This window comes from Mus musculus, chromosome 2 (genome assembly GCF_000001635.26).
Source record: "Mus musculus strain C57BL/6J chromosome 2, GRCm38.p6 C57BL/6J".
NCBI classification, from domain to species: domain Eukaryota; kingdom Metazoa; phylum Chordata; class Mammalia; order Rodentia; family Muridae; genus Mus; species Mus musculus.
The window spans coordinates 59,770,525-59,794,143 of record NC_000068.7 but is presented as its reverse complement, the minus strand read 5'-3'; the positions used below and the strand labels follow the sequence as shown (position 1 = coordinate 59,794,143).

General features: G+C 46.2%; 1 protein-coding gene across 14 annotated transcripts in view; it reads right to left on the bottom strand.

Moving 5' to 3' along the window:
• The window catches only part of Tanc1 (tetratricopeptide repeat, ankyrin repeat and coiled-coil containing 1), a 234,393-nt gene that overhangs the window by 52,070 nt on the left and 158,704 nt on the right, over nucleotides 1-23,619 (bottom strand). For 7 of the 14 annotated variants that reach the window (XM_017319203.2, XM_006500034.4, XM_030251966.1 and 4 more), the window contains 6 exons: nucleotides 22,828-23,012; nucleotides 21,605-21,791; nucleotides 8,557-8,820; nucleotides 3,246-3,368; nucleotides 2,264-2,545; nucleotides 897-1,048 (listed from right to left, as the gene is read on the bottom strand). In XM_017319203.2, coding sequence (XP_017174692.1) covers nucleotides 897-1,048; nucleotides 2,264-2,545; nucleotides 3,246-3,368; nucleotides 8,557-8,820; nucleotides 21,605-21,791; nucleotides 22,828-23,012 — 1,193 coding nt within the window. Of the gene's footprint in view, nucleotides 1-896; nucleotides 1,049-2,263; nucleotides 2,546-3,245; nucleotides 3,369-8,556; nucleotides 8,821-14,276; nucleotides 14,441-14,544; nucleotides 14,633-21,604; nucleotides 21,792-22,827; nucleotides 23,013-23,619 lie in introns of those variants that run through there. The other 7 variants (XM_030251967.1, XM_017319205.2, NM_001290659.1 and 4 more) reach the window with 5 other exon arrangements.

The following is a 23,619-nucleotide window of genomic DNA, read 5'->3' as shown; positions in this document are numbered from 1 at the left end:
GTACCACATTGTCTTGCACATGTTTGACGAAAGCATCTTGGTAACCCAAAGCAGGCCACCAAATGCAACTGTAACCACAGGTAGTTTTTAAAAATTTGAATGAAGTTCATTTAAATCACAGGACACGCTATAGGACATAGGGTAAGAGACAATTCAGTAACACATTTGCTTCTATAACCCAAGTGGTTATGTGTACACGCATAAGATGAGCCTCTTACTGCGGGTCACAAGTACAATGTTCGAAAACCAAGACCAGAGGGCTGCTCTGAATTAGCGGTCATATGGGGACACCCTGTGTCACAAACAACTGCCCTCCGGGGGCAGGTGACAGTAGGAGGGGGCTGGGCTGAGTGACAGCTCAGCAAGGCAAGACTGCTTTCATGCAGAAAGGTGGCCATGAGGTGGCCAGTGTCGGACAGAGCAGGAGGAGGAGGAGTTCAGAAAACCCTTCATGATCAAGCATTTAGAGATGTCAGTCAGGGTTCTTTTACAACCTCCCAAGAAAGCTCTGACAGAGACACGGAGGAAGCACAGGACTACAGGCCCCAGGGAACAGGGTGTAGGCAGCCGCAGTGGTTGGAGCCGGGATGAAAGCTTCTCTTATCTCCTGCTTACACAGCAAATGAAAGGGCGTGCGCCTGTGCCCTCGGATGTGTGGTGAGCACAAGGTTTCTCCTGCTGCCTCAAGGAAGGAACCCTTTGAGCTCGGTTCAGATGGACATAAACCCTCTGCTGTTGACGTCAGGACTTATTCTCACTAAAGCCTTTCATTTGGAGTACTCAATCATACTTTATCAAGAGCTACACTACACTTCAGCACCAAGCAGTTGTTCATTTTTCAATGCCACACATGCAAATCTCTATCTGAAGGACCCCGTGAATCAAGCGCAGGTTACCTTAGAAGCGAGGTATTTCACCGCATCCTCTCTCGGTCTCTGGCTGTCAGCAGTCCCAGGCCCAGCAGGTGTTCTGGTCACACTGAGAGCACTTGTAGAAGAACTTGGTGAGAGTAATGGAGTACCAGGAAGGTCCTGAGTGGGATCTGAGGCTGGAGAGAGAGCCACAGACTGGACGTCAGCATGCGGTATAACGAGTGTGGCGTATACTTCCCAATTAGTCCCAGACAAATCTGAATAGTGATGAACTAGCATAACTCAAAATGAGGTCTGGAATGAGCATACCAATTCCCACCCTATCTCCTCCCCTGGTGAGTTGCCTTCCTAGGTCACATCTCTTCTGGTTTAAAAAAAAAATCTGCTGGGTAGTGGTGGCACACACTTTAATCCCAGTATTTGGGAGGCAGAGGCAGGCAAATCTCTGAGTTCGAGGCCAGTCTCTTCTGCAAAGTGGGCTCCAGGTTGGCCAGGGCAGAAAAACCCTGCCTCAAAAAATCGAAAACAAAACAAAACAGAAATCTCACGTAAATCTCATGTTCTTGTTCAAATTTCAAGAATAGTTTCTTTGTCCTAGGTTCAGGGCACCTGAAACAGGGAAGCCAGGCATGGCGAGGCACGCCTGGATCGCAGCACTTGGAGCAGGGGTGGAGGCAGAGGCAAGAGGACCTCAGGTTCAAAGGTAGCCTGGGATGCAGAGAGTCCTTGTTCACAGTGAGTGTCTCTCATTTAAATTATTAGTCTTTGTAGTTTTGGTAAAGCCAGCAGAGAAGAAAAGGCTGTGGCAAACAGGATCTAAAAGAATTCTGCATGGGATAAAGGGAGGTAAACTAAGCACACGCACATGTGCGCATGTGCACACGCACACACGCACACGCATGCATGCACGCACGCACGCACGCACGCACCAAAAAAAGAAAGGAAATACATTAAACTCTATCTGCCTTGTTTCTCCAGTAGTCAGACCACTTGGTTTTATGATCCAAATCTCCCCTGGTTACTTGATCAAAACGCCCAGTAGTAACATAGCCTTGCATGCAAACCCCCTTTGTGGAAAAAGGGAGACAAGGGTTCCCGTATTAGAAGGATACAAGAAGGCTGCCATCAGCCCAGACTGTAGCTAATACACCCCATAACAATGTGAGACCCTCTCTCTCCCTCTCCCATCAGAAAAAGTGCCAAAACAAAACATCCCACCATACTATGACTAGAAATATTCAGACAGTTCACTTAACCTATGAACTCAGACCCAATACAATAGCTAGAACAACTTACAGAAAACTGTTCATTCCTGCTTATTCAAACAGCAGTTCCCGCCATCCATCTTATATTAATGTAATAAGCCAGAAAATAGCAACCATGCAACATACATTTGGGTGACAAACTGGGACTGCTGGATGCGATCTGTCTCATGCGGCTTCCGTGACAGCTCAGTGCCACCAGCTTAGAAATGATGGCTGTCTTCCCAAATCCTACGCTCCCCACGACCACGGCTCCTCTGTTTTCTGCCAGCTCTGTGTTCCTCAAGTTTTCCTCTATCTGGTGAAAGAGCCAATCTCTTCCCACAAACACAGAGTCAGTTGTGATGCTTGGTACTTCAAACAGCAAGGGCTTCAACAGGATCTCCTGAGGTTTGTAGGGAGCAAACCGTGCTTCAAAACAAACAAACAAACAAACATCGTTAGGGGAAGGTAGTATCATTTACGATAAGAAGAAACACATGTCTAACTTGGTTCTATACATTTGTCTATAATACTTTATTCATTGTTTTTTTGTTCCCCCAGGTATCCTGTTACAGTAACTCCCAGTCCTTTCACACTTTCAAGTTATTTTCAAGCACACAGAGAAAGCAAAGCAAAAGCCCCAGTCATGTCTGGCTGGTTTATCTAAAAGCACATGGAAGACTGGTTTCTTCTGCTCCTGCTCAGATGAAATCCAAACACAGACTCCCAGATTTGGGGGTACAGCCCTATCCGAATGCAAGGGTGCCTTGCCCACATGATACAGGTAGGGCCTGTGACCACACAGCTGGGCATGACACACGGCACTAGGATGTAGCTGATATGGTCTAAGGGGCTAAAAAAAACAAAACAAAAATGCTTTGTGAGTGGCAACTATCCTGTCACAGAATTATTCCTCCATTTCGGAAGTTTTAATTTAATTACATGCTTTAAGCAAGAAGCCCCGCGTTCTCAGAGCTGGCTCCCACAGACCCTCCAGATCCCACTGTTTTTAGAGAACAGCACAGACACACGTCACATCATGCTTGCGGCACAGCTTGGGTGCTGGTTACTGGACTTTCCTTGTTCAGTGTTAGCTCATCAATGTGACACGGGATGCCAGAGTAAGTACCTTTAACTTCCGGTGCCCTACCTCCAGCCGTATTGTGCCAGGGCAATCTAATTGATGTCCGAAGAGGAGCATTTCTCTGTCCGTCCAAATAACTCAAGTCTTCCAATTTGGTAGAACTTGTCGCTGCAATATGAAAGCAAAGCTGAGTTTAAGTCCACACCTAAAACTACTGTAAGTTATAAATGACTAAATTACTAAGCAGCTCAGCTCCACGTTCAACAAAATTTACCTCGGGATAATTATTTTCGCCAGCTCATGTTTCCGGCGGGACTGTTAACTTGAAAAATGGGAACAATTAAGACTACTCATTCTTAATGTTATGCTGATCTAGTTGCCAGGATTCACCATTATTCCTGGAAAGAAACTGACTTCACTATAATTTCTTTTTAATGGAAAAAAACTAAACCAAAACAAAACAAAAAAACCTTTGACAACCAGTGTCTTGCAACAGACCAGAACCTACCACTAATACATGGATGACATCAGGCCATTCTTCTCTACAGCTCTGTGCTATTTGGAACTCCAGCCTTTCTAATTAAATAAGGAGGATCCTGCATGTACAATTCCACAGCACTTAGAACATTAAAGGCTAGCTCTTGGTATATGTTGTGTGTGTATATATATATATATATATATATGTATGTATGTGTGTATATATATATATATATATGAACATATACCATATATTGTGTATAATATATATATATATATATATATATATATATATATATATATATATATAATATATATGTATATATATATACAATGTGTGTGTATGAAGCCAGGCATGATGCTGCACATCTTTAATCCTAGCACTTGGAAGATAGAGGCAGGTGGATCACCATGAATTCCTGGCCAGTCTGGTCTACATAGAGAGTTTCAGTCTAGGAAAGACCTTGTCTCAAAAACAAAACAAACAAACAAAAACAAAAAGAACCCAAAATATATGTATATATAATAATATATTGATTATCATTAATTATAAAATATATCATGCCATACATTATCACATATTATATGTAATATTATCTATGATATTTATTTATTTATTTATTTATTTATTTATTTTTAATATGCATTATCATGTTTACTTCTGACCAAGGCAGTAAGGGTCACAGCATACAGGTATCTATTAAGTAGTATTGGGGCCATTAAGCACAAGTAGTAATTCCAGGAGAAATTACATTCCAAAGGTTTTTGAAGTCCCTAGGAAAACCAGGATACAAGGTCCAGGAGTCAAACTGGGCTATGAGACTCTGAAAACTCTCAGGCTGTTAGCAGCACCGAGCTCCCCGGAGCAGCATCTATCCTGAACCTTCGCGCCCCCTTCACCTTCCTGTTCACCCTCTGGTTGTCCTCAACACTCTTCACTCTTTATTCAACAATCACCAAAGGTTGAGGAGAGCCTGAGGCCTGCCCAGTCCCCTCTTGCATATCCTCCAAAAACAGCCAAGCAAGTGTTCTACCAACTGTCCCTCCCAGGCAGCAAGCAACTGTTTCTGCATCTTACTGGTGCATGTCCACTGTCTAATTACATACTGTGCAGGCTTAAGTAAGTGTTCTGCTCTTCTGCTCATGGTCAGAGACTATGTACAGCTCCCACATTTGGAAGATTCAGCCAAGCTGGCATGCAGTATATGCCTGTGACCCTAGCGCTTAGGAGATAGAGAGGGGTGGATGGGGAGTTTAAGCAAGGATAGGATACCTACACGGTATGACATTAGCCTGGACTACAAGAGGCCCTGCCTCAAGGAAATATAAGCAAGAGAATAAAGGGAGTAATTCCCTCAGGCAGGATTTTCAGACTGGCAGGTTAATCCAGTGGTAGGCTCAAGCATCTCTACAGATGGCACACAGAGAGAAACTTCCTGCAGCGACTACAGGCTACCCCCAGCCCGCCAGGCTCCAGACAGAAACACAACTAGAAACCCAATCCTAGGTTCATGCCTGAGGCCTGGGATCCCAGCTCCTTTGGGGCTCAAGCAGAGGCGCCTTCACAGCCATGGTCCAGAGCTCACTTCAGAGCCAGGGCTTTGCTTCTAAGGAATACAAAGACGCACTGAGTTTCAAAAGGCTTCTGTTTCCCCTCTCCCTGGTCCCTTACAGCATGACATTCACTTTGTAATTTTGTGACAACTGAAAAGACTTAAAAAAAAAAACAATAAAAGACTATAAAAGATTGAAATCAAAGCGCTGGTGAGGTTAGGGAGAGCCCGTGTGTGTGTGTGTGTATGTGTGTGTGTGTGTGTGTGACATGAATGTAGGAGATGGGGACACATCAAGTGTCTCTGTTTTCAGAATTCCAGCCACCAGTGTCTGTACCAAAGTCCTCGGCAGGGCAGACTGATCAACGCCCCTGCACGTGGCTGATTCTACACTTAGACCATAGCCAAAAGCTGGCGTGGGGCACATTCTTGAATCGCAGCACTCGGGCGGCTGAGGCAAGGGGTCTTGAAATACTGTTAGACTGAGCCTACAAGGTGAGACTCTTTTTCAAACGATAAACTAACACGATTATGCTGAGCCCAAAGCTTCAGTATGGCAGGAAGCACCAGCTGTAGTGAGCTCTACTTCTTAGGGCACTTTTGAAGTCGCCAGGACACCTGAGATGAGGAACAAGCTCAGCCACAAACCCAGGTGCCCCCCTCCAAGTGATGAAGCCATTCTGCACCCTTCCACAGAGAGCCAGGCTCACATCAGTCTACACAGTAAACATCTAAAATGCTAAAAACCACTCTGGGCCAAGAGAAATCAGAGGTTAAATGATCTCATACTGTAGAAAACCCGCCGCTACCACCTCTGTGAGTAGGCCATGTGCATAGGCACACGGGAGCCCGTGTGTGCACACCGGGTGCTTACGGCTTCATGAGGAGCTCATTTTAACGTGCGTCATAGGAAACTGCTTAAGGGAGTCTTCTCCTAGGCTGGGTAAAGAGCAGTGTGTGTTGATGCCCTAAACTGTGGGTCAACTACCAACGAACGGTATTTGCCCGTAAGTTCTGGGCAATCACCATATTTCAAGAAAACTGGAACTCAGTTGGTTATTGTGTTTGTTGGTTTTCTGGAGAATTCCACACAGTGGTCTCTGATCCATTCAGAAATTGTTTCAAAAGATTAGACAAGTAGTCAAAAACAGAAAAACCCCACGAGCTGGAGAGATGGCTCAGTGGTGAAGAACGCTGGCTGCTCTTCCAAAGATCCAGGTTCAATTCCCAGCACCCACATGGCAGCTCACAACTGTCCGTAGCTCCAGTTCCAAGAGATCTCAAAGCCCTTTATGGTCTCCATGGACACTAGGCACACACATGGTGCACAGAACTCCATGCAGGCAAAATACACACACACACACACACACACACACACACACACACACACACACACATCATTTTCAATATAGTAAAACCTATTGACCAACTTCTAGACTAGCCAAGATACAATTTTAAGTGCTTTGAGGCTTAATTTTTAGTGAAGAAAAAAATGTCCGTCTTATTCCTTTTGATGTAATAGGCAACACTGCAGATGAATCCACCTTCTGAAAAACACCTTCCCAATCACTAATCCTAGTCAACTGAGTTTTAGTCTTTGATTTAAAAAAAAGACAACTCCTTGTTTACATGAATGATAGCATGCAGGTACTTTCACAAGATCTTACTACATGGCCCATCACATTTGATTTCAATACTGATGCTGAGTGTTCCCTGTCTGCAGCCTGCCTCGTATCTGCTGGATAAGCAATGCTGAGTCCAGTTCACACAACTGCACAGGATTCTTTTCCACAACCTTGACACATGGTGCCGTTCCCTCGGCTGAGGTTCAGTTTGGGTGGCAGGAAGGTGGGCAGTGAAGACTCTACCAGACTCTTCACTTGGTAACAGAAGCACAAGGTAGGACAGCTACCTATGTCTGCATCTGGTTTGCAGTGCAGTTCAAGAACAAAGCCATTAGGCCATGGAGTCTGCTCCAACCTAGAGGTAAAATAAATCCCACTGCTGTAAGGAGATCTGGCTCAAGGGCACACAGGTGGTAACAGGTGAGTACAGCAGAAACCAGTCAGCTCTGCGCCTTCATCCAAGCAGCCTCTAAAAACATCAGCTCACCGCCTCTGTCCCTTTGCACAGCCAGAGACAACACAAAGAGCTTCTAGAGGGGACACTTCACCCCCCAACTGAGTACTGTCAACATGCTAAAAAGTAAGTTTCTTAATTCTAAAAAAGATTGGTTACCTTACAAGTGACCCAGTCATCATAACTAGGTAACTACAGTCTACAACATCTTGAGTACCACGCATTATGTTCCAAGCCAGTGATGGGGGTGAAAGAGTGGGGGTGGGGATGCAGGGTGGAGGTGGAGGAACTTTGGGAAGAATCATCAATCTGTATGTATAATGCTCTCCTCTATGTCTCCCTGCCAGACAGGCCAAATCCCTCTTCTGGAACAAGGCCACTTTGCTTCCTTTGAAAGTGAATTAGAGTTGTACCTCACAACTTTTCCATTAAGGCCATTTATTTACCAGCTGCTTCAGAGCTCCAGCAAAAAACAAAACAAAACAAAAACCAGCCAGCAACAGGCAGAATGACCTAGTACATACTGAAGGAGCAGCATAAACTACAGAAAGATCTTTTGGATGGACAGAGTCAGCACAGTAGCAAGAGCGCCCTTTTTAAGCACTAGGCTGGCGACAAAGAATTACCTGAATGAGGACCTCCTCAGAATTCAGCCAGAGAGCAGGAGTATAGAAAGGAAGGACCTTCAAGATGTGCACGAGTGGGGCTGCTCCCCTCACCCTCCACGGGCTCACCCAACTCTCAGCCCATGCTTCGGGGTGTGTGTGTGTGTGTGTGTGTGTGTGTGCGCGTGTGTGTGTGTGTGTGTCTAGCTGCCGCAGCTTGCTCTCGCTCCCACTACCACACACGCTTTCCCAATGACAGCTGAATTTTACAGAAATATTTGACCTCCCAGCTGTGACGGGCTTCCACTACACAAAACAAAGTTTTACAGTTGAATCAGAAATCCTTTGATCTCGTCATCAACTTCACCTTAAATAACGGCCGCTATGTCAAGAGATATTAAGAAGCCGTAATTCACACATGCTTAAGAGAAACAGGAAGGGCAGCCTCAGGGAACTTCTCCCCGCCTCGGCTACAAAGAGCCAACATTACCAAAGCAATACAGAGTAAAAGGACCACTAACAGACCGTGGGAGCGTACAGTGAGTGCACTGAGGCCTATGGGAGAAGATCGCACTCCTGGCTTGGGTCTGGATTAAGTAAACGGAACCGGGACCTGAGGCTTGGGGAGAGGCATGGTCTTACCTGCAACTGAGTTGGGCCGTGGCATTATGAGCGAGCCAGAGCTCTGAGGATAGGGCACCGGACCATCTCCGGCTGAGGGTTCCGCCTTGGGCAGCACGCTCTCCGCGGACCCAGTAGTCTCCTCTTCTGCCACTGGGGAACAGTTATCTGCCCTTCGGTCATGAAGCACTCCCTTCTGAACCCCTAACCTTAGGCTTCCGTCTCTGTTCCATTCCAGACTGGAGCCACTCCGGTCATCATTTTCCGATGAACTTGTGATTGTGGCTGAAATGAGAGATCGAAATACTTTGAAAATACTTTGAAGGAGTCTAGGCACAGCTGGGACTGCTGAGAGTTACACACACACACACACACACACACACACACACACCCCTCCCCAGCACCAATGGAAAGTTTTCTGGTCTACAGAGATTTTTATCAAAGTATATTTCATACAATGTATTTTGGTAAATTAAAAGAATGTTGCTTATCAGGGGAAATAAACTGCTAAATCACTTCTATGGGAAAGGAAAAAAACTGATAGGAAGATAATGAAAAAGCTGTCAAGATATCTGAGATTTAACAGTGAATCTATGTAATTTGGAGATAATGAATATTCCCTTTAACCACTAAGATGAATTGCTCATATCTCATTAAATTCCTCTGAATCTTTAAATACCCAATCCCACCAAACACTTGCTGGGAAAAGACACTGGTAACACAAGAGCTACCGCAGAAAAGATGCAGGATACGGAAACAAAGATGCAATTTAAAGTCCAGAGAATCTGATCCTTGAAGCTAACAGCTGTAAGGCAGGTTCAGCAAGGTGCGCAGAGATCAACTTGCCTCGTTTCATAACATGCAGATGGAAAACTTGGTATGACCAGTTTGGGGAAAGGACCAGTACGGGAAGGTCTGCTCTGGTTTTAGAATTAAATTTTAACTTCTACAAAAGCAAACCGGAGCTGGGGATAGGGGTGGGGAAAACCGTGGAGGGGGAAAAAAAAAACCAACCGCAAACCATCTAGGCAAAAGCACTGAGCAGATGGGAAAGTGACGCCCAGAACCCACCCTACACAGCAGCTACAGGTAGATGCTCCTAATTTCCAGACTGTCTGAGCAGTACTCAATGCCCTGTAACACAGGTCACCCCGGCCACTCGAACGGCCCCAACTGTTGACCTAATGCTGGTTTGCGTCCTTGAGGATAGGAACCAAGCCCAATGCCCTGCTTGGATCCCAGCAGACCAGGCCTCTGAGCGGGATCCTGGCAAATGGGAGAGAGCTGGCTAGAGTGCACTCAGACCCAGCTGCCTGGAGGGAGAGCTTTATCCACACACTATGAAGAGCACACTGAATTAGCAACTGGTAATTAAGCTTGGAGAGAGTCTCTCACATCTAGGACCAGAAGGACTGAATGGCTTAAGTTTTGAAATGATTTTGAAGGTTTAGCAGACAAATGATTTCCTTGCTGCGGCCGTAGGACACCTTGCCACAATTCTATGGCTGCCCTTGCTGCTGCAGCCTGGACACACTGTTCTCTGGTTTCTTTCTATATATAAGCCCTTTCGACACGTGGGAACCTTTATAGTGTTGAACCTCAAGTTGACCTTCTCCATTTCTAGACAGTGCAATGAGGGGCAGGGGGAAGGGAGCATGGTAAGTACTCAGTTAATATTTGCTGAATGAATGAATGAATGAATGAACAAGTGAATGAGCAATTAATATTTCAATTCCACCTGCAGCAGACACTATACCCCACTGACCCCACAGTTACCTGCTCAGGACCACGGCCCCGTGCCTATCCAAAAAAGAAAGCCAGTATGAGTGGGGTCTGTTTCAACTTGTGGGAAACCAAGATTATAGCTCCAACATTCCTGCATGTGCTAGCAGCACCACTCCAAGCCTCCATCTTTCTGGAACAGAGCCAGCCTTCACTGTGTTTGGAAAGGGACCGTTTACACGGAAGTAGAGCAAGCGTGGTGACTCTTCCCATTGTGGGAATGCTGTCTCGGATTAGCAGCAGCAGCTGACACTCACTGGAGGTCTGCTCTACGCCAGAGGCTGTGAGTGCCTTACAGGAATGGTTTAACTTATTAATGAGTTTATTGTTTATTTATGGGGATTCATTATTAATAGTAACTCTGTTAATAAGTTAAAAGCATAAAAATACAATCAGTCCCATAAAACAAATTGTTTTAAATCCAGTGCTTTTCCTGAGCCATCGGGTTATGAGTTAAGTTTTCAAGGCTGCTCCAACATCTAAATGATGGCGAGATAAAAGGGGAATGGAATGTCCAGACGGGAGGGTGCGGTAGGGGGTGGTAGCTTGGCTTCCCTGTCTTGGCTATTTTATTAGCATCACCTGGCCTTAAGAAAAAAGTGTACCTCATGGTGATATCCCTCTGTACCATGTGCTCTTGAATAAATACCTCAGTTCTAACTAATATCCTAAGAGGAGGACAAGGGACCCAGATCACCCCACTTCTTGTTACAAGTGACAGCACAGCAGACTTGCAGCCTCAGGGTCCTAAGAAGCAGCTGGGAACAGCCGGAAGAGCCTGGCCTGGGCTCCTTGGTGGCAGGACAGGCTGAAGGCTTAATTCTCAGAGAGGGATAGACAACGTTTTATCCATGGTGTCCAGGATGTGATAGGTGATAGGTGGGAACCCTCAAGTCTTGGTGATGAGGGAAAGAAAAGTGGATGAAAGAAGTTAGCTCTGAGCCGCTGGAATTCTCCACTGGAGTGTAGCCATTTCTATATTCAGGACCCTGTGTACTCTACTGCAGAGCTAAGCCCTTAGCCCTGAGCTAGCCACTTGGAAGGGAGGCTAGAAAAGGTTGGGACTCATTGTCAGCAGATTGTAATGAGGAAAGGCAGTCCACAGGCCACACTCAGCAGGGCACTGAGAGCTGGTGTCCAGAGACTCTTTAATCCCAGTGGGATTGCCATACAGTGGACTGCTGGCTCAGCTCAGCTATCACTAAGGCCCCGAAGCAAACCAGTGGGGCAGGGAAAGGCCAGTGATTCCGTTTTCCTTGCACTCAAGCAGCACAGGTCCTGTCTTCTAGAGAGAGAGAGAGAAATCTGGCTCTCATAATAAATAGTATACTGCTGCAAAAGATTCCAGGCTAACAGCAGCATAAACTCCTTTGTAGGTTATTAGTATAAACATTCTTTGAAGAATATGTGTGCATACACAGCCACACACACCTAGAGCAATATTAAATATGAAAATATCCCCTCCCCTAAAGTATAGTTTGGAGAGATGGCTCAGTAGTTAAGAGCATTGGCTGCTCTTCCAGAGGCCCTGAGCTAAGTGCCCCTGCCAGCACCCCTATCAAGCAGCTCACAACTGCCTGGAATTCCCATGTTCTAAGGATCTGAAGCCTTCTGGCCTCTGTGGACACTGGCATATCTGTGACATGTACACAGATCTATACAAATTCAAAATAAAAACAAAATGTTAAAGTTATTTCTAAATATGGTTTGACATCTCCCCTCTCCCCCAAAAGATAATCTGAAACCATGTAAGCACTCACAATTCTACCATTTTTACCCGGCAGCTGGCAGGGATGCCAGCCTTTGTTGACAAATGTCTGTCTTCATCACTCACCTTGTCTGAGCCACTCTTCCACCACGGACATAAGGCACATGAGCCCACGTTCCATCAAGCTGTCAAGTTAGATTGTGCCCCACAGTGTGGTAAACACTTTTGTCTTACTGTACACACTTGGAGAAGTTGTCAATCTTCCTGTGTAGTAGCTGCACATTTAGTCAGCTACTCATTCACACATTCTAAACACCTTCCTGAGATGCAAAGGCACACACAGAATGAGGATCCTCATGGCATCTGGGAAGAGGTGTCCAGGCCAGGAGCCCACCCCACTTTACAGAGGCAGGGACAGACCTGGAGAGGGCTAGTGGCATATCCAACACCAGCTCCCTTCTCTGTGCAAGCAATGCATTGGCCAGACCTCCCTGGCTTGCCCAAGTTTAGGACGTAGGAGGGGCTGTGGCTACGAGAGGGTTTGCTGTCATCGGGTCATCCACTCAGTCACCAAATAATGTAGTGAGAAGGGTAGACAGTAACTGCTCCCTCCTTGGCTTTTCCTCTACCATCTTTGCCTTATCTCAGCTTCTATGTTGGAAGTACACGTAAAATAAGAAAAAACAAACAAACAAACAAACAAACAAAAAACCCAGTGTAGGTCCAGAGCCAAGTATCTCACTAGGACCTAATCACACTGTAGGTTTGAAAGAGCATTAAGCAAGCTAGGCAGATTTCAACTTGAATCCATGCCTAGTGCACTGACCAAGTTTCAGCTGCACATAGCAGCAGGGTCTTACTTGAGCTAGACAGGAAGGATGGGTGCAGAGAAAGGGTGGTATATAGACACAGTGTGCACACACACCTAGAACAGTATCTTAAACACAAATGCTTTGGGATCCAACCTGGGCTCTCCACCCTTTGAGAACTGACACTGTAGATTCTCCAGGCACATGGCACAGGGGATACATGTCCATCTTACAGACATAAACTCATGCAACTGTGTTTCCCTTTCCCCACTGGGAACTTAACATCACTTTCTGACCACTCCTAGGAGAGCAAGTACAACTCATGATCCTGACTTCCATCTTCTCTCTGCGCTCATCTCCTTTGCCTGACTTGTACCCTCAAAGAAAACTCCAGGTTCACTACATATCTACAAATGAGCACTGTTTATCCCCCCAGGAGCAAAAATTAAGTAATGAGTATTCTTAAGGAATAACATGCCTACTACAGTGGTTGACACGCCTGGCATAACAGGGCTTCCTTACTTACGGTGTGCCCAGCTCTGGCCTAAGCCCTTGTCATAGCTTAACTCACTCACTTCCCATACCATCCTTACTGACAGGAAAGTCCCACAGCTCCTGAAGTGTCACATGCCTCAGAATGCTGTTCTGATCCTGCCACACGAGTCCCAGAATGTACCCTGATACATTGCTAAAATATGTACATACACTGCTCTAGTTTATTTACTATGAAGCACATACCCCCAAAATATACATTATAAATAAGGGAAAACAGAAATTACAATTTTCTTCGAGCACTGAATAGGGTGTCAGTCATTCTCCAAGTTCACAGTAGGAGCTACAGAGAACCACGCCCTTCCCTGGGGTTGGAAACATTTCAATAGGAGGTTGTGGTTAAAGTGCCTCTTAAATTATTAGCACAACAGTTCTTTCCCCTTCCCAGACAACTGAAGACAAACAAAGTAGCATTGAAACACCTGTTCAATGGATGCCGGGAAGAGCTTCAAAGTTAAAACCTTAGAGCAATGGATTAAAAGTCAAAGAGGAAAGGAAAATGACGGCTGCTTACGGAAGTGGAAGAAGGAAAGAAATAGGCTAAAAGGGGACATCCAGCCTTTTTAGTGCCTTCCTCACCCTGACCAAAGGAAGGTCCTCTGACTGCTTCTGAGGTTATACTTCAACACAGCAAAGGAACTCTGAGGCTGAGAGTCAAAGGCAACACCGTAGCAGTTCTCTAGGTCCCCGGACAGACAAAAGGTCTCAGTCCTCTCCATTGAAACCACACCTCATGCCAACAGTTGCTCAGGATAGATTCCCATAGCTCAATTCTTCATGACATCATCTTTCCGGCCAGGTATGCCGAACTGTACATCTCTTGAATCCCCAACCCCAGGCCAACCCCTCTACACACTAGCACAGACCACACACAATAGTTCCTGGCTCACCTGCTCTCAGCTCCTAGTATCTATTAGCTCAGCAAGGAGAAGGTTCCCTGGGAAGAATGCAAGCTAGCCCTCCTGCCAGAGGGAATGCCCAGACGGGGCCCTGGAAACCCTCAGCTCCAGGGACTGTCTGGCTTCTCCTCTTGCACAGCCCCAGAATGAGAGCCTGGCACTTCTGGCTAGCCCTGCCCTTTGGGTGTTGTGCTGGGAACCCTGTGCACTGGATTGTGACAGCCAGGTCTCTGTACCAGATCTCCAGCTCTGTACTCACCCGCATTGCGCAAGGTATGCTTTGCCACAACACGCAGCGAGGCCGGGGACCCAGCTGCCGTTCTCAGATACATTCATCAGGCCTTTCAACTGTGGAAATACCTGAAGGAATGGTTGCAGGCAGGGCCATGTGGGAGGGAGGCGACTGGACCCGCCTCTCCCAACGAGAACACTGCCACAATTGGATCTGGCATGGTAATAAAAGTCTCCGGAAAAAAATGTCTGAAGACCTGGATGTGACTTTTTCTACAAGTTACACAGCAGTGCTTTGGTAATGCTTTGAAAATCTATACATGGACTGCATCCACAATGGAGCTTTTGGCACACTCAAGTGATGCCCCAGAGCTCCAGGCTCCTTGGAAAAGGGCTCTCAGCAAACAGTGGTTGGCATTATTACGCACCTAGAGCAAGTACCTTCCATGGGAGAGGTCCACTTAAGCCAGTGTCAGGACAAATGATTTCATAGTCCCATAAGGAGACAATTTTGAAAACAGATACTGTGCCTTACTTTTTATTGTCTCAATACTGAACAAGTGTGTCCTAGCACACAGCAGGTACCCACACATGCTTGCCTGTTCCAATAGAACAGCCTTTAAAACCCAAACACCCGCAGTGGCTGCAGTCGGTGCAGATGCTGCCGGCTGGGACCACCAAGGCTTTTTCCCCATGTTTACTGTGTTACCAGATCATAAATGTAAAGAGAAACTCCCCTCCTTTACCCAAGAGATTTTAGAAGGCTTCTATAATTAAGGATGATTTTTAAATTGCAGGCAATGTAGCAAAATGACTATTAACCCAGATTTGAAACGTTCTAAATAGTTATTACCAAATCAATTTCAAAGCATTCTAATTTGGGAGGGGAGATGGCGATACAGGTGGCAGCAGGGCAGCAGAAGTATAAAATCGAAAGAGTGGGACTTACGATTCTAAAATGAAAAGAAAGTACAATTAAATTACCACATCTGATCACCTTCCTAGAGACACAAAGTCACAGAAACGAACAGACTTAGGGCCACTTCCAGAACCACTTTCATTTCATAAGTCGGGAGGAGGCAGAGAGAATCAACAGAAGATAAGAACATGACTTAAATGTTCTAAGCAACTGGTCATGGAAGCCAATGTTAGCACATCTCACCAGGCGGCAGCAAGGGATGGCCTGAGGGCCCCACAGCTTAGCAGGAGCCATTCTTGCGAGAGAAATGTTTCCATGAAGGTGTTCCCATCAAAGCTTATATTTGCTCCCCATCTCTAAATGAGCGAGGGAAGGGGGACAAATATCAGCACCCCAGGAAGGCAAAGGAAGAGAAACAGACAAAGAGCTAAGATTGGCATTCACCACCTGCAACTGCACGGCCTGGGGGGAGGCAGGCGGCAGACCCTGTGGTCCAGAGGAAAAACGGGATGGGGGTGGGTGTGGGTGTGTGTGTGTGGTGCACGGAGCTGACACATCATCTGGGAGAGATTCAGAGTTGGGGGGCAGGGCCATGGCACAGAGCCCTCCAGTCTTCCTGGAGTTTCCCCAGCACCATCTCTCAAAAGCAACAGGTGCAGGATGCTGCAAGTGAGAACCTGGGCAGGCCGAAGTAAGCGGTGAAGAAGGCAATGGAAGGGAAGAGGCTTTGAACAGTTCCACCCTCAGCCAGAGTGGCTAATGGTTAACTTGAAACCCTTCTGCTTGGGATATCTATTGTTAATAAAGAGGAAGAATCTTTACACACTGTGGTGGTATGGTTTTGTTTGTTTTTTTTTTTAAGTCTTGGGGCAAGTGAGACAGCTTGCTTGCTACACAAACTTGGCAGCCTAAAACGGATCCCTGCCACCCCATAAAGACAGAAACAGGAAAGTGACTCTGCTGGATTGTCTTCTGACTGCCACATGAACAGTATAGCATATATATCCACAGGCACATCATACATACAGACACACATATATATACACACATGCACACATAGACACAGGCATGCATGCATACACACACACATACACATTCACACACACATACATACACATATGTATATATTCATGTTGGGAATTGGTTCTAATGCTTTGTCTTAATTTGGACCCCAAGAGCCTTGCTTCCAGATGCTGAGGGTCCCTGCCCCTAGCTGGCTTCAATTGGTAATAATGAATTGCAGAACAGCCAATGGCTGGGCAGGGAGATGGAGGCAGGACTTTTAGATTTTGTGGGGCAAGGGACTGAGGGAGAGAGGGGAAGGAGAAGAGAATTGCCATGACAGGGGAGCAGAGGAAACTGACTTAAAGCCTGCCAACACGTAAGATGCCAGGAAAGATGCCCTGATTGGGTCTGGGGTAGCAGACATGAAATATAGATTTTAAAAGATGTTAACTCAAGATTACTGGAGGGGGAGGTATGTGTTAGGCATTTGGGGGGGGGGGGCACGTTTAGAAGTGCCCACTGAGCTGGTCAAGGCATGTCAAAATAAAAGTGGGTGCAGAGCTAAAGCAGAGAAGCGAATTCACAGCTACGTATTTATATGAATCAAATTCTGGTAGAAAGGCCAGGATTAATTTGTATTTCTTCTCCTCAATGAGTCTACCCTGTCTTCCTCAGTGAAAAACATCTCTTTTCTTGAAATAAGTATACACATTTAAAATATTTATCATCATATGGACATAAAAATTGAACAGCTATAATTCAGAAGATGCCTTAAAACCCAGTATTTCTGAAAAATTTGGAAGGTCAGATTAGTGTGTGTGTGTGTGTGTGTGTGTGTGTGTGTGTGTGTGTGTGTATACATATATATATATATATACACACATATATATATATACATATATACATATATAATCTACTACTATATAGAATATATATTCCATATAGTAATAGATTTTTTATTCATTTTTACTTTATTAGTAAATAGATTTTATATATATATATATAATCTATATAATCTATCTATCTATCTATCTATCTATCTATATATATATATAGAGAGAGAGAGAGGCTTTTCCCCCTAAACTGGGATTAACACAAATTACAATTCCACCTGTAACAGTTGGAAGCAACTTGAAGGGGTGTCAGTAAGAAAACATTTCCTGAGGCATAGAGGAAACACCTTTTAAGCCATTTCTTTATAAAAGCTTTTCTTTTAAAGCAAGTGACTGCAAGTTGTTTTTACAGTGACCGCTACATCTGGGGTTCACACTTAGCAGGTTTTCACACTGCAAATCTGAAAATCAGCATCCAGGTAATACCAACGGTTTCAGTAAGTTAAGAGCAGGCACCAGAAGAACTTTTCTTTAAAATAAATAAAGACACTCACAGAGAACGCAGTTAGTCCCAGCCGCTTAGCCAGTACTTCCACATGACAGAGTCACTGCGCTTCTAAAGACTTGAATGTCGGGAGAACCTGGACCTCTTGGATAAAGTGGGGCTTCCTTCTAGATGACATGAGAAGGGTGAAGAGGCACAGGGAAGTTCCTTAAGCCCTGGTCTCCCAGAGCAAGAATTGGAAGGTGGTCCAGTATGTTCTAACGGTCACTGGCCCCTTGCTAAACTGTGGAAACCCAATGCAGCCGGGGTACCTGTGGTATCTGAGGAAGCTGCCCGGGCATGTGGCAACACAAGCTACTCTCCCTGCATCTGCTGGGTGGAGTGATTTAGATTCAACACGATCAGCGTGCTGGAAATCGGCCTAAGAAGTAAGAGGAGACTGAGGAATTTCCAAGGACAGGTTGGCACTTTTTGAAATGTCCCCTAATGCCCTGACTAAACTGTGCTCAGAACACTGCTTTGAGCCTTTTGCTGCCCCAAGCACACAAAACCCAGGAGGCCTGGGCCTTTGCTATTCAATGCTGGCTCCCCCAGTTCAAGTGGCTACCCCTACTTAAAATGGAAAGTTAAAGAAAAGCTGGGTCCCCTCTCTTCCAGCCGTGTCTCATTGGAACTCAAAGCCTCTCCAACACATTCTACAAAGGCGCTGCCAGGGCTTCTGAGGTGGGAAACCAGAGTGTTTGACCTTTGTTTCCGCCCAGTCAGATCAAGGGGTTCTTAAATCTTTTACTTTCTTAAACACCTATGATGCCCAATAGCTGGGACCACAGGCTGCAGTTCATAAACTCAGCAAGTTCTTCAGAACACAGAAACACGTCCTACCCCGGCAATCACAGAGCCACAAATACAGCATCCATGCCTGTCAGCTCCAGCTTGGGAACCTGCACAGCCTGCAGAGATTGCAGCAGGAGAATGCTCCTCCCCTCTGGCCTCTTCAGACACCTGCAGCTCAAGTCAGCCTGGAGAGGAAATTCTTGCTTCTTTTCCTTCTCCTCCCTACCACACCTTGGCAACAGACTTTAGTGCCACAGGTCACAGAGGAGAGAGAACGGAGGCACACGGGTCACCAGCACAGCCTCTCTCACCTACCCAGGGCCTTGACCGATGCAGTGCAAGCCTGGTGCCCAGAAGCTGGGGTCTCCCATTCATCTCAAGAGACTGCTAAACCCCCCCCCCCTCACTTTCCCATTCTTATGTCAATTTATTCAGCTCTTCATGCTTAGCCAAGTTAAGGGAAAATATCGACCAAGGAGCACTGTTGATGACATAAATGGTCCTAAGAACTTAAGACACCGTGATAGTAAAAGTTTTAACAAACCTACTCAAAATAGGAATCTCAAGAAGTTCTTTATAAGGCAACTAGAAGGTGGCTGCTTCAGGGCCATTGCAGACTGGCAGCAATTCTCTCCTTAATATCGCCTTCCTGGTACTCGGCTCGGATCCCAGAGTTGGTAAAACACAGCTCTCATCCGTATGGAGCCAAAATGAAATAGTAAGTACACTGAAGGAGACCACCGTGGGCTGCGGGAGCATCGACCACAGAGTCTCATAGCAGAGATGGGGGAGATTACAAAAATCAAGTGTTAGTTAGGAGCTTCCTGGCAGTTTAGTCCTTCCCTGGCAGAGCAGAAAGCTAAGCCAGTGCCTTTGCTTCTTGTGTGTAAATGCTAGCAGGGGCTGGGGATGGAGCTTAGCTGTATTTTGCTTGGTTCACACATACTGAGCCTTAGTCTGATACCTTGTATTGCAAAACAAGTCGGTTTCAACATTCCAGCCCTGCACCTGAGCAAGGGAAAAGCAAATGGCAGATGGGTGGCTCTGCTCCTGAACACGCTTGCAGACGTCTGACCTCCAGCCTGAATGGCACCTTTAAAATCGAGACACACTCAACGCCAAGACTCAAGCTAACAGTAAAGATGAGAAGTCTGTCCCAAAAAGGTAGCAGTGGCCAAATCCTTGAAGGGAGATTAAATTCTCAGAAGGACATGGCATTTCAAGAGCTAAGGAAGTCTCGTGTGGCTACCACTGAATTAGCATCAAAGGTCTGTCCATGGAGGAGAGCACAGACACAGAGCACAAACAAAGCTGCTCCGCAGGAAGAGCTTGCTGAAATGAATTCACAAAGCAGAAGAGGTAGAGAAGATGAGAAAGCCAACTGGCTGGATCAGCTCAGGCAAAGGCCTTGAGGCTGGGAAATAAATAAATAAATAAATAAATAAATAAATAAATAAATAAGGATTTGCGGTAAGGCCTCCATTCATACAGAATTCCCCAAATCAGCTCAAACAACAATTTCAAGCTGCTGGAATGTCACTCGTGGCAATGGCGACCGTGTTCTAAGACCAGCTTGTAAGGACAGGTACCTGATTTTGAACATACTAGAAGTTAACCGATAGTTTAAGGGAATGACTATTATGTGTAGATTACATTTTTTTTTCCCGAGACAGGGTTTCTCTGTATAACCCTGGCTGTCCTGGAGCTCACTTTGTAGACCAGGCTGGCCTCAAACTCAGAAATCCACCTGCCTCTGCCTCCTGAGTGCTGGAATTAAAGGCGTGCACCACCACGCCCGGCGTAGATTACATTTTGAAACCGAAATGAGTGCAACATGAAACGGATCCGTAAGAGTTCGGTCCCACCGAGATCAGCCTCCTGGCTGTAGCTGGGTCCTCCCCAATACATGCAGAGATCTACAGCGGGACCCCAGTACTTTCACGGGTGTGGGGTTCAGGAGCATCTTCAAAGTCTGAACTGGATAAACGCATGATTTGGTTTTTAAATTATACTTGGATGAAAGCGCAAGTGACCAGAGAACACGGAGCTCAGAGGTCTATTTGACTACGTATTAATGTGACTATGGAGCTGATGAAAGATGGCACATAACGGCTCCTCAAAGACATGGCCATAGCCCAGCAAAGGGAAGGCCGGGAACTGTTCAGAAGAGGCCCACTGTGATATCAACATGATTGTACAGCAGAAGGCTCGAGTGACGCCTTTGGGTCCCACCCGACTGTACCCGTCTGCTGGTGGAAAGCAGACACCCTAGATCACTGCTCTGCCACCGCTGAGCACGCCTGCAGGATCATACGAACAATCAGTCCAGGCTGGGGTACGGAAATGAACACTCTCAGAGTCACTGGATTCTAATATCGCACAGGTCTACGGGCTAACGAATTAGCTGAAATCCTTGGTTTTCTAGACAAGGAAGTATGTGAAGGAGTTAATTCAATATTGCTCAAGCCCATTAGAATTCAGTCTTCAACTCAGCAGGACTGCATCTACCAGGAGGCCCAGGAAGGCTTTCTTAGAAAACCCTGGCCTCAAAACAGTGACCAGATCCCATTATAAGCAACATTCAGAGAACACAAGCCCCATAGGTCATCAGGCGGGAAAGCAACCTTGAGATCTGGTTGTGAAAACTGCTTTATTTGCAGGCATTTCATTACCCTGCTGTGGTGCCCTAAGGGGACCTAATGCAAAGGAATGAAGTGACCGGGAAGGTGGGAGGGGTTTTGTTTTTGTTTTTGTTTTAAGAAAAAAAAAAAGCATATGGGTGCAGTGATATAAAATAAACATCAAGGAATAGAGAAGCTAAAATTCATTCTCTTGGCTGCAGGCAGCCCCCGAGTTGTCAGCAGTAAGGGGGGCGGGGGGTGTGTCTACAGTTTGACCTTCACGGGCCACAAGGAACCCTCTCACGAGGTGGCTATAGTGCTCCGGCTGCCATGCATCGGGCCGTTACATTGCCAGGTAGTGTGCTTCTTACCTATAATTCCACTGTCCTTGCTTTCCAGGGTGGAACTGGGGCTGCTAATGGTCTCGCAGGGACTTTTGCTGGCTGCCGTCTTGCTGACACAGCTATTCAAGGTCGAGCAGGGGCTGTCGGTGCTGGGAGAGGCAGTGCTGCTTGTGAGTGTGGAACAAGGGCTGATGCCTTGACTCAGGGCTGTGCACTGCAAGGGGAAGGGAGGGAGGGAGGGAGAGAGGGAGGGAGGGGTTAACACGGCTTACACAGTATGTGTGCTTCAACACATGTTTTTGTTTTGGACGCCAAAATGATGAAACTTAAACACAAGACAAACGGAGACATTTTTTTTTAACTTCTGTAGCTAAATAGGGACAGACACGATTTTCCAAAATGCTTAAAAGAGATGTGTCTTTCTTTGTTCTGGTTGCCTCCTTTGAGGTTTCAACTAAAAGGGCAGTCTTAGCAATGCTTCAGTGGGAACACAAATTCATAAAACAGAGATGGCCAACAGGCAGACTTCCTTTCATTTAAAGCCTCAAGAAGACAAATGGGTTATTTGACCTCTGTGCGGGGAAACCTGGGGACCATGTTTCTATAATGTTTCACAAGCACGGCAGCCTGACTTTATTCCTCAAGATTTATAAGCTGTGTGTTCAGGAAAGGAGACTGGTGACCACTGCAGTCTCCATCAACGCCCTCCCCCGCCACCCTCCGCCCCAGCCATGCCTCCTCACAGAGACCCTGGGTGGAGGGAGGCAGAAGTCCCAACTCCTTGCACTGCTACTTGCACATTCACAGGTGGCGGGAGCCTGGTGGCTGGGTTCCCTGAGACGGAGTGCGTCTCCCTGAAGGGTGAGACATTTGATTCTCTCCCATTTTGTCTCTACCTCATCTCCTATCAATATTCTCTTCACCCCACTGACTTCCCCCTCACCCCCCATCCCAACAGCTGAGAGAGCACAGAAAACCACAGACCAAAGCAGTTCGTGAGAGTAACGGTGCTCTCAAGACAGAAGTACCCTTATTACAAGACGACATGTAGCTGATATTCTCTGGGCCATGGCTGTAAGGTTAATATGGACATTTTCTTAAGTTCTGATCCCTTCTGTTTGTCCTTAACAATTTCCACCACTATCCCCAGCTGAGACCCAGAAACTAACTGTTGTATTAAATTTCAAAACACAAGTGCCCAGAACTCATTTGACCAAACAGTAATGAGAGCCCCACTCTCCCACACGTGCCGGTAGGGTGCATGCTGAGCATGTAGGAAATGCAGCTTCTTCCTCTGGCATTACCATGGCTTCATTTTTGTCTTCAATGGTTATGTGTGTGGCGCTCGGGATCCCCTCTCCCAGTAGAAATCCCAGCCTTGTCAACAGTTCTTGAGCTGCTGGAGAGCAGCTCGGTTCATTATCAGCCTTCGCTTCTGGAACAAAGAAAGACAACAGTGAAGATTCCCGAATGGGGAGTTCTGGCTTCCGCATCTGGACGAGCCGGCACTCCAGCTGCCTGTCTGACGCTCTTATGCCCCCTTATAAGATGCACCAAGTTTGACGATGCTGCCCGTCCTCCAGCAGCAGAACGCTCTAATTAAGAGGCTGTGAAAGGTTGAGAAAAACAATCACAGAGAAACTCCAAATGCAAAAGGGGAAATATTTGATCTGAAAAAAGGAATATTTTCCATGTCATTATCTGATAGCATTCCAATTCCTACATCACGTGAAAAGGATACCACAGAGAAGGGTTTCTGCTTCACCTTATCCTCAGAGAGCACTCTGTCCAGTGCCACAGGAGGCCAGCATTAAAACCCAAACCGCATGCTGCAAAGACCCAGGTGCAGGAGGACGTGGGTGGCAAACTTGCTGGACATACACTCCAGAGCAGTGAGACTCAAAGCCCACTTCCCACTCAGGTGCCAATCTAAGACTCCACCTGAATCAGAGACAGTGAAAACAGTCACGGACAGGACCTAATGTACTGCTGTTCATGCCACACGCCAAAGGTTCTGGGTACACTGCACATAAAGGTGGGAT